This window comes from Copadichromis virginalis, linkage group LG1 (genome assembly GCF_057382275.1).
Source record: "Copadichromis virginalis isolate Kocher_CV1m ecotype Utaka linkage group LG1, C_Virginalis_male_GT1.1, whole genome shotgun sequence".
In the NCBI taxonomy this organism is placed as follows: domain Eukaryota; kingdom Metazoa; phylum Chordata; class Actinopteri; order Cichliformes; family Cichlidae; genus Copadichromis; species Copadichromis virginalis.
Genome location: NC_140618.1, coordinates 6,766,692 through 6,777,871, shown reverse-complemented (window position 1 = coordinate 6,777,871; position 11,180 = coordinate 6,766,692). Strand labels below are relative to the sequence as shown.

The 11,180-nt window shown below is 39.7% G+C and overlaps 1 protein-coding gene across 2 annotated transcripts in view; it reads right to left on the bottom strand.

Annotated features, from left to right (window-relative positions):
• Positions 1 to 230: 230 nt before the first annotated feature.
• The window catches only part of cep89 (centrosomal protein 89), a 58,023-nt gene continuing 47,073 nt past the window's right edge, over positions 231 to 11,180 (bottom strand). For both annotated transcript variants that reach the window (XM_085437751.1, XM_085437828.1), the window contains one exon: positions 231 to 1,158. In XM_085437751.1, the coding sequence (XP_085293877.1) occupies positions 972 to 1,158 (187 nt within the window). In that variant the 3' untranslated portion in view covers positions 231 to 971. The remainder of the gene's footprint in view (positions 1,159 to 11,180) is intronic.

Sequence of the window (11,180 nt, the reverse complement as noted above, 5' to 3'; positions counted from 1 at the left end):
TGGGAGGGATGTATCATCAGCTTGTTATATTTGCCAGTTTTGTTGATATTAGGCAGGAGAATCGTCAGATTTTTAAAACATAGTAACTAGTAAGGAAAAAGGATTATTCTAAGTTTGGATTGACTGATCAGGATAGAATAATCCCTGAGGACTGCTCATGGATGGATGCCATCAAATGAAACATAGATGTGAGACGACAAGTGCGGCTTACCATGACTCAAGTCCAGCCATAAAGAAAAGAAATAACTTCTTTATTATTAACATGGTATCTGAAGGGTCAGTACATTGCTGTTTGTGTAATGAAAATACAACTGCAAGTCCAAAACAAGGTCTGTAAAAAGTCTGTAAATAACCGCGTATATATGCACAATTCTACATGAAAAAAAATTGTGCCCTTTTGTCGTTTTAATTTTGTGGGATTCAAACAGTGTCAGGAAAGCGTTTCTCATTCATTGTATAAAATGTAGACCCGCAAATACATGACAGTAAAAAATGCTGTTACTACATTTGTCCAGCAGATGGCAACCTTCGCTTAGCAACAAAAAAAGTAATAACCACAGAGTGCCACTTGCAACTCTTCACTATCCTGTATGGCACTATACTTTGCATGTTTTATAAAACCCTGAGAATAATAATTTAAAAAATACAAATATATGCTAAAATATACAAAAGTCATTCACTTCTAGAAATAAAAGTTATCCAAGATGCTTTTCTTTCCATCACTAGTGCCCAAGCCAAGTCTTCCTCACCAGCTTGACTGTGTTAAGTGAATACTGTTTCTGTCCATGTATTGCAAATATTTCCATCCACCAGACAGATTTCAGGTATCACTCAGATAGAACAACAAACTGACACAAAGGCAAGCTGCTGGATGTCTGCAGGCTGACATGATGACTATAACAAGTTGACAGTTATCTGAGCAGTCTATTTTGAGCAGACAGGCACACCTGCAGGTTATTGCTCTAGGTATTTCAGCAATAGAAATCCAGCCCATGCTTGTGCTGCTGCTGCTGGGAGGATGTAGTGATCTCATCTGGAGCATGAGCAGGCCAACTGTGGAGGTCCCCAGTGAGTTTGGAATCCAAAAGAGTCTCCCTCATCTGTTGGTTCTCCCTTGTTGCTGCCTCCCACACCACCTCCAGCTCTTCCTCTATCTCCCTGCAGGTGCGAAGAGAGGAGACAAGAAAATGAGTCAGACGATCCATTTGTCCATCATTCTACATATTTGATAAGTTACAGTATTGTGAAATAGCAATAAAGTTACACAATACCAACTGGACCTGTGTAAACTGAATTTACACCCCTTGGCAGCTAAAGTGGGCACACAGGTCTGATCACTCCCACCCCTGCTCAATCAAATCATCACCATTTTTAGAAACATGGATTTGGTTTACATTTGTCAGGAGCAGGAGGAATCTGAATTTTGTCAGAACACACCTAGATGATCTTCAGATTTTCATAGTTGAACTGTTTGGATGACAATGGTCAGGATTTTCTATGAGTCGTGTTGTGGCGAGTGCCGTACTTTATGCTGTTTCATGCTGGGGCAGCAGGTTGAGGATCGCAGATGCCAACAGACTCAATAAACCGATCAGTTACTGGCCAGTAACACTGTGGGGGTGGAGCTGGCGTCAGAGAAGCGGATGTTGTCCTTGATAAGGACAATGCTGGACAATACCTCCAACCCACTCCATGACGTACTGGCCAGTCACAGGAGCACAGTCAGTGAGAGACTGAGATTAGTCAAATGCACCACTGAATGACACAGGAAATCATTCCTGCCTGAGGTCATCTCTCTGTACAGTTCCTCTATCTAAAGCCCAAGTACACACTGCAATCGTTGCACACCATTAATATCGCATCCTCTACAGCAATAATAAAAAGTCAAAATGATAAGAGGGGCACCTCAGTGTCAACTGTATACATTTAATTTTAGTATAATAGCATATAATAGTATAGTAGTGTAATATACTGGGAGATTTGTAATTAGAGCTTTTTTGCTATATTTTGTATTATTTTATTTAACTTAGTTAGGTACTGTTCTTAGTGTCATGGAGCGACTGTGACAACATAATGTCCTCCGGGATTAATAAAATATTCTGATTTTGAATGTTGGGCTGCTTTGCTCCTTTTGCTATGACTTTCCGTAACTTTAAGGCACGAAAAGAAAAAGCACGCTCTCCAATTGTCTTTTTTCTGTCTCTAGGAACCTTTAGAAGGCCAGAGTGCTGAGATCGTAGAGCACGGGATGGAACGCAAAGGTGTAAAAGGTCGGAGAGGTATGAAGGTGCCAATCCATTTGAAGCCTTGTAGGTGAGCAGCAGGACCTTAAAATCTGCTCGAACCTGACAAGGTAGCCAATGAAGAGATCTCAGTACAGGGGTAATGTATTTCCCGGTTCTTGTTATAATGCGAGCAGCTGCATTTTGCACCATCTGTAGACCTCTAAAATTTTCTTTGGTAGCCCAGAAAGAAGAGCATTCATGGACAAGAACCTCTGCAGTGTCGCTTGACAAAACCTGTCTGATTTTGGCTATGTTCCTCAAATCATAAAAGGTGGTCTTTGTTATCTCTTTTACATGAGACTTGAAGGAGAGCACCACGTCAAACCACACGCCCAAGTTTTTTACCTTGTCCCTGCAATTTATGACATTGTCTCAATTTTCAAGATGAAATTTTGCAACAAGTGCTGAAATTTTTGTGGTCATTGAAGGCCATTGATGGTCACTCTTTTTTCTTCGTGTTAAAACTCTGGTAGCGACATTTTGAATGACATGCATTCTGTGTATGCTAAAGCCTGAATAAAGTCCACTATGGTAATCAAGTCTGAAACAAATAAGAGGATGGATGACCTATTCTAAATCGGACTGTGACAGGAATGGCTGAATTTTTTACATGTGTCTAAGAAGAATTAAACAGAAATGCATGATATTAGATGCCTGTATATTAAACAAGAGCTCAGAGTCTTTTCGGTTTTGAGCCTCTTTGCAAACACAAAGCTCAGACTAGAAGAGAGTTCAATACTATTTCTGTTGGAGGAAGGTGTAATTATGATTATTTCAGTTCTGGAGTCATTCAGCTTAAAAAAACAACAACCAGATTCAGAAAGAACTTTGAATCTCTGTGAGATCAGCACGAAATAAAGTCAAAAAGCATAAAAAACAGAAAGAATGTCAAACAGTTTTTCAGTTTTGCAGCATCAGTTTTCAATAAAATAATGGCTAATCAAGTGAAGTGGAGTTGGCATTAAAGCAAGAAACTGAAGAATGAAGGAAAATGTTTAAATACAGTGAATAATGGCACGTTTGTATATAATAATAAGCGAGGAAGGGGCTTTTCTTTTCGAAAACACTATCCAAAACAGACTGTAGGTTTCTACCGTAAACCTGTCATCACCATCGCAGATAATGGGGATGCAATGGCTGCGGCAACAGTCCTCTGCTGTCCTTACATCACTCTGGGTTGCTGGGAAGTGCATGCTTCATCTTCTTTCTCAATTATATCTAAAGCAGCACCAGAGGCATTGTATATTATGATTGAAAAAGAGAAGCACACATAGCACCCCATCAGAATGTAATAGAACAGAAATGTAGTTGTTGGTTTGGGTGAATTTCACAGTGCAGGCACTCCAAAATGAAGAGTATACTGTGCAAATAGGAGTATGCATTAAGATAGATTGAGAATGTGTGGAAAATCAGTGCTTTGTAATAGAAAGGTTAGCTAAAAAGGTATTGTTATAAATAAACATAAAGCAATACAAACTGCAGCTACTGAAAAGCTCATTAAGTTAAATGGACACCTCTCCATATTAGATAGAAAATGAAACATTACGATCTCTATAAACACAAGATTCACTGTGGGGCTTTTAGTCAAGAACTAATTGAAAAAATCCATCAGTCGTGTGTTTATGCATGTGTGTGTGAATGTATAAGCCTGAAGATTAATGCCAGCAGTCATATCAGCAAGGGTTTAACATTCAGCTGATCACAACATTAACTGCTTACAATCCAAACAAACATGGGTATAATCTGAGGACTAAATGTCTTCCTGATCCATTAATGACAGCAACTGCAATCGATTGCACTGACAGTTTAAATAAGACTTTGATCCTTTTTAAAAATATATATTCTACACACGAATGCCCAATTATTTATTCATGTGAGTCTAGCCTGCCATCTGATGTGCATTCTTAATGTCAGCAACAAGCCAGCAGTCAAATTAGAAACGTTACACAAACAACAGGTGATGTATTTGGTATATTGAGAGTGATCCTGGATCTTTTCTAATGGAAAGAACTTATAGCAGGAAAAGAAAACCTGAGTTAAAAGATAACAAGATGTGAATCAAATTTTCTGAACATGTAACAGATATTTTTTTTAAAACCCATAAAAACAAAAAAATACTAGTTGCTGACCAGATGCATTTTTCTGTTGCTATACAAATATACATTAACTAGAGCAAACGCTTTTTAAAGGCTCAATACTGCAGTGACTGAGCATCAGGCTTTACGGCACTATAACTCTCTTCCTTCTGCGATTCAGTAGCAAAAGTTTATAACCAGATTGACCTATGATGTGTTTAATAAACAGCCTCTGGTTGAACAGTCAGTTAATTAGACTGTGCTGATAATCAGGGGCTTTCGACAAACAAGCACGAGTGTTATAAACTTCATCACTTTCTGTGGCATCTGGCCGGACTTGGATTAGACATCACAAATCTCACAAGCACACAGAGAGCTACCTTCCTCAATTAGAGATTATAAATAAAACATAAAGCTTTTAAAATCAGTCTCCCTGAAGGCTTTAAATCGCATTGACCACAACACTTACCTCCATGTCAGTAGGGATTTTTTTTATTTTTTATTTTTAGTTGGAGCAGATGAGCACTTCCTCATGAAATTAACTCACCAGGCACAATGCAGGAAAAAGTGGAGTGTTTCTAAATAAAGCAGCAATCACTCTGCTCGGCCAGGGTGTTATATTGCATTTAGATGATATGGGAATAACTGTCAGAGGGAGATGATTGTTGACGGCTCAGATGTGGCAACATTCACGCATTCAACACCGAAACAAAACCATAAAATTTGACTTTTCTGAAGTATTTTTCCAACTTTTAAACACTCAAAGTGAAGATGACTTGTTTGCCTCATTAGCTCAGTGTGAGATGTGGTGACATTTGAGTTTGGTCACAGCACGGGTACAAAATGAGCAGTGCCAGTCCAAAAATGTAGATGTGGTCTGCCTGTAGTGAGGGAAAAAACCCATCTGAGTTCATTTCCCACTAACTGAGTTTGTTTTCTGTGCCCAGGGAAGTTACTCGGTTCAGCCTTTCATATGTAGCTGTCAGGCTTCTTAGAAGAACCTACTCTAAATTGTTCTGCCTAACCATGATGTGAACAACAAAAATAAATAACCTCAATATTTCTTTAGCTGTTGGTTTGCTCTGCCAAGCAGGACAGCTGTTTATGATTTGATTGATTTAAGATAAGATACCTTTATTAGTCCCACAAGGGGAAATTTCATGTTAATGTTGCCGACCTATTGCACGCAATGGCGGCGCCATCTTACCCTCCGACCATACATACATTACACAAAAACATCACATGGGGAAGACAGGTCAGAGAGGTATAACAATGCAAAATGCACCACATGAGGAAAGATAAGGAGAAAAAAAAATAACTCCCCCCAGACTGAGCTTCAATAGGGAGATCAGTTTGAGAACAGAAGAAAAAACACCTCTGCACATAGCACATGAAAAAACTCTTAATACACCAAAGAAACACATGACAAGCAACAGGGATGGGTAAAGGGTGAGAGACAGCCAATGTAGACAGTACATCCGGGCCTGCAGCATCGGAGGGGAATAAGCATTGAAGGCGTTTGGAGGGGTGAGTGTACATCTGCATGTGTATATATATATGTCTGTGTGCATGTGTGTGTGTGTGTGTGTGTATGTGTCCAGATTTGATACAACATTTATTAAAGAAAATAAATACTGTCTTTATGAACCTTTACTTTCTTTAGATTTTGTTCATGTTATGCGATATTGTTGAAAATATGCACTTTAGATGCACCGATTAGACTCCTTTGTGCATTAGCTGTATTATGTTTAGATCTCTGTTTGAGCTTTAGGCAGGACTGTGGTGAAGCACTTTAACCTTAGCAAATGATCATAATTTGAAAAAAAAAGTCAAACTAATACAAAGCAACTCAAGGTCTGCATCAGCAAATGAGTCAGTGTGTCTGGTTAAAAGTTGTAAAGCAGGTGTGTATGGTCTCACGTTGTTTGTATCTTTTGCACGCTGACACTTTTCCAGTTGATGCTGTGTCTGACTATACTGTGCACATGATGACAGTCTGACAACCTTAATTTGCTTGTGAGGACCATATAAGATGCAGCAAAGCTTCAGAAATAAGCCTAAGTAGAAGTTACTACTGGTACTCTGGGTTAGCTCCAAGTGTACATCAGAACCTCTCTCTGAAGTCCACCACTGAAGTCTGGTTGCCTTATGTTTACCTGTAAAAGACAGATCAATCTTTTGTCATTGTAACTGTTTTATCTAAGGAGCTTGTAGAGAAAAGTGTTTGGACTTCTATTCTAAGAAGTCCAGATGCTTTTCTTTACAAGCTCCTTAGACTACGATGACCTGGATGACTGACAACCTTCACAGACATAACTGTTTTATCATATAGTTTCCGTTCCAGCTCTCACTAGAGTGTCTTTGCATAATTAACACCTCAAGGATCTTATCTTATATCTGGTCTCATATTAGGCCTTTGATTAGCAACTCAATCAATTTTCTGCCTGAAACAAGCTCATTTAGCTATTCTCCCTTGAAGGCCACCCTCCCTTTAAGCCTGCTTTTTTCTGATAGGCTGCTCCTGACCAAAAAGAAGGTTTGAACTGTAAGTGGGTGGGGTTTCTGTGTTTCTGGGACATGGATATCTCTTTCACTGACAGACAAGAGTAGACCAAAACTGCTGAAACAGCACAACAGTTATAAAGTTATCTGCCTGTCTGATTGTGAGTGATGGAAAATTAAAAAAAGAAAGAAAGAAAGAAAAGAAAGTGCAATAGATCCCTTTAAATCTTGTTTCAGGCTTCTTCTTTTTTTTTTTTAATTCCCAGCTGTGTGAGTTTCCTACTGATTGGTGACTTCTTACTTCTAGATGACTACAGTTCTGGACAAATCTATGATCCTGGCGGTTCATCAAAAGCCTATATATTATAAAAGGCACACATAAAATTTTTATAATGACCAATTTTCCCTGCAATTTTAAAGGCAGGAAAAAAAACCCCTCCAGACTGTAAATTTATCTTGAGAACATTAACTTGACTGTGAAGAAAAAAAATGATCTCATTCCTAATTAACAATGTTCCTCGGAGTGAATGACTTTTGCTAAAAAACACTTTGTCCTTTGCCTTCGGTGAGTAAAGACTCACACGTCTGCTAATTACCTCCAACCCAAACAGTTACCTGGGGCAACAGCTCTCACCGCTGCTTCCTATGAGGCTACTCACTACTCACACAGAATACAAAGATTAATCTTGGTGCTACAACAGATGGAAAATTCAATAGGAGTGTGTATGTTTGGTGGGATAGCTGCAGGAGCCAAAAGCCACACAGATGCAGTCTGACCTATTGTATTTAGCAAGGCTTAGCAGTAGCTCTGCCATCCCAGAAAACCTCCATTACAATAATAGCTTCAGTAAGCTGTCGCTATATCAGGATTTGGTCTGTTGCTCTGCAGCAGAACATCTCACTCCTTACCTCCCCCATCCTGTCTCAGTCAGCGAAGACACTAACATCATTCTGAGTTATTCTGAGCTTTTGGGGATCATAAGGCAAATAAGGCAGAAAGACAGCTACAGGGAAAAACACTAGCATCTCTCCTTAATTATGACTTTAAGCAAGTATTTTGTCCTTAACTAAAGAGAAGTTAGTCACAGCAATACAAATACATATTTACAAAATTTTACTCATCCAGATAGATATAAGTTTTAATTTTTCATTGATCATTAAAAATAAAATCAACCTATTATAACAAACACTGCAAACCAATTTAAAATTTACATTATTTTGTAACTGAAAACCAAAAAAACCCCTGAAGAAATGGCATCTTGGTGTTGAGTTGGGTTGGGTTGAGGTCTACAAAAGGTTATGGATTTTCTATGTCAGCTACATGTACAGTTTGGACTACAAAAGTATCACTGCTGTGTGTCAGTAACAGTCCTCTTTCACTTCATGCTTTAGGCTGGAAAACAAATTGCAAGGAAAAGAAACTAGATTTAACATAGGTTCCACCATAACAGCGGTCTCGAACTCCAGGCCTCGAGGGCCGGTGTCCTGCAGGTTTTAGATGTGTCCTTGATCCAACACAGCTGATTTAAATGGCTAATTTACCTCCTCAACATGTCTTGAAGTTCTCCAGAGGCCTGGTAATGAACTAATCATTTGAATCAGGTGTGTTGACCCAGGGTGAGATCTAAAATCTGCAGGACACCGGCCCTCGAGGCCTGCAGTTCAAGACCCCTGCTCTATAACGTTCAACCACCTGATGAGCCACTAAAAGCATAAACATCTTGGTCACTACATGATCCTCCTGAAATACACCACACCTTTGTGCCCAGAACCATGTAACTCAAGAGGAACAGAGAACCAGCTATTATCCCCTCTGGTCCTTTACTCTGCTGGATAAAGCAGATTCAGAACCACTCGTGAACCTGATAATTAACTACTGCTAAAAAATATGTTTATCCACATTCTTGGACATAGGCATTAATTATGCATGAGTCTCCAAGTGTGCACAACATTAACATAAAATAATGTCAGCAATTTACACTTCTCATTTTCCCACGAGTGAAAACAGGAGAGATTAATGCTGCATCAGACAAAAAGTCGAACCGACTTTAGATTAGCTGTTGTAGTTCACCTGAACCTAAAGCTAAAACGATGCTTAAACTTAATTCAAAACGGAATCTATGGCTATTTTACAACATAGCATATGACAACAAACTCAGTGTAAACCCATTCTCAGGCAGTTCTTAATCTATTGCATCATTTCCAAACAATTATTCATCACTGAGCTCAAATCCACCCACTCAAAATCCTGAAAAACATGCTAAAAATATGTTTTATCAACAAACACCAAACAGTGAGAGCAGATTATGCATTCAGGTCTTAGCTAGAAGGCTGCAGAAAGAAATCAAACAAAAGCTGAAATGTTTGTTGGGAGGAAGCTAGCTCTATAAGGACTGCTCTTCTATGTTCTGCTTTTTTGTGGCTGGATATGGCGAAGACAGGACTGCATTTAGAGGGGAAAAAAGTGATCTGAAGACTCAAACCCCTCCTGAGCTCCTGGAAGTCTCAGGCAATGCAGCTTCCCTGGAGGCTACGCAGAACTCAGCATGCAGGCGGTAATCACAACTTATCAGCATCTCTGCTGCTGTATCATGGGCAGAATACAAAGCAGTGGATCAGAGAGAAACGAATGAAGCAGAGATAGATTTTCTTCTGTTCAGTTCTGAGAAGTTTGTCTTCACCCTAGTCAATTCTCATTTAAATCGTCTCGTAACGCTCAAATGGAGAAGAAGGTACTTCTGGTTTTTTAAATCACCAAGATTTTACTCACCATCAGCTATTGCCACAATAACACATTTTATTCTGTGCCACCATTTGGAGGTCAGTCATAGATTCATTCACATGCACTCTGATGACTGGGTAAAGCTGACTCAAGGGTATCTGCAGTTACTCAAAGGCAGTGGTGCAGCGGTTTGTGGTGTGGTAAAGCCAGTAGGTTAGTAATGTCTGTGGTAATGTGTACAATTTGTCATTAAGATGCCCTCAGGGCAGACCAGGACAGGATCTTCTAACAATCTGATTAGCTTGCTTTCATTTGATAGCAGCAGGCAGCTGGCTCAGAGACTGAGCTAAAAACAGACTAACAGGGGAATAAAGGGGAAGCGGTAGATTGTTTCAGGAGCATCAGAGTACAAAGACTCAGTGTTCACTGGGTGTCGTACTACAATAGTCTAAAAAGAACCAAGAATATACGATCAACTACTGTATACACGAAATATTTACTAAATACATAACGTAAAGTATGTGCTGACATGTTCTCAATAGAATAATATCATATTTACTGAAAATATATTGCTTCAGGCAGTATTCATGTGAATCCTGTTAAGAATCAGGTGCAGTTTTTCCACCCTAAGCAGTCCAGCGTCTGTGAGCACTGTGTACAACTGTGGGGTTGGTGGTAACGTTGGAAGAAATTGCTCATCCTGGGGAGGGAGGGAGGGCTAACTCATTTTATGTGAAGGGAGGATTTTAGAACAGAGCTGTGTGATCTGCTGTTTCCACCACTTTACAGAATGTCAGCATGTATGTCCTGAACCCAGTGATGAAAGAGAAAAATGCACTGTACACATACATACACTGGACAGAACACACAGATATACAATGACATAGGACACTGACGAGATGTTTTAAAAAAGTGATATTTAAAACCTTTTTTGGCTGCTTGTGTTTACGGCTTGCTGTGAAGTTGATACTATTTACTCTAGGTAGGGTAGGAGCGTGAGCAATTATCTTAGCAAAGAGATACAAACATCAGCAAAGGTATCAGCTTTAAATGGTCATATCAACAAAATCACTGTAATGTAAACATTTACTGTCTTACTTTATCTTCTGAGGGGAATAGTTTTGGCTCTAAATGCTTCATTATACTTGCAAGAGAGCTAATAATGGTGTCTGAGGGCCATGTGGCACTGAGCAGGCATCATAACGCGGGTCCACATGTTCTTAAACTACTGAGACCAAACTAAAATTAAAGATATATGGGGTCCAGAGAGTAATGGTAAATGGCCTTTATTTGTATAGCGCTTTTACTAGTCCCCCCTAGGGACCCCAAAGCACTTTACACACCCAGTCATCCACCCATTCACACACTGGTGGAGGCAAGCTACAGTTGTAGCCACAGCTGCCGTGGGGCAGACTGACAGAAGCGAGGCTGCCATATCGCGCCTGGTGTTGGCCATATTCTGGCCAACACCAGTAGGCGAAGTGTCTTGCCCAAGGACACAACGACCGAGACTGTCCGAGCTGGGGCTCGAACCGGCAACCTTCCGATTACAAGGCAAACTCCCAACTCTTGAACCACGATCGCCCAAGATGTGGC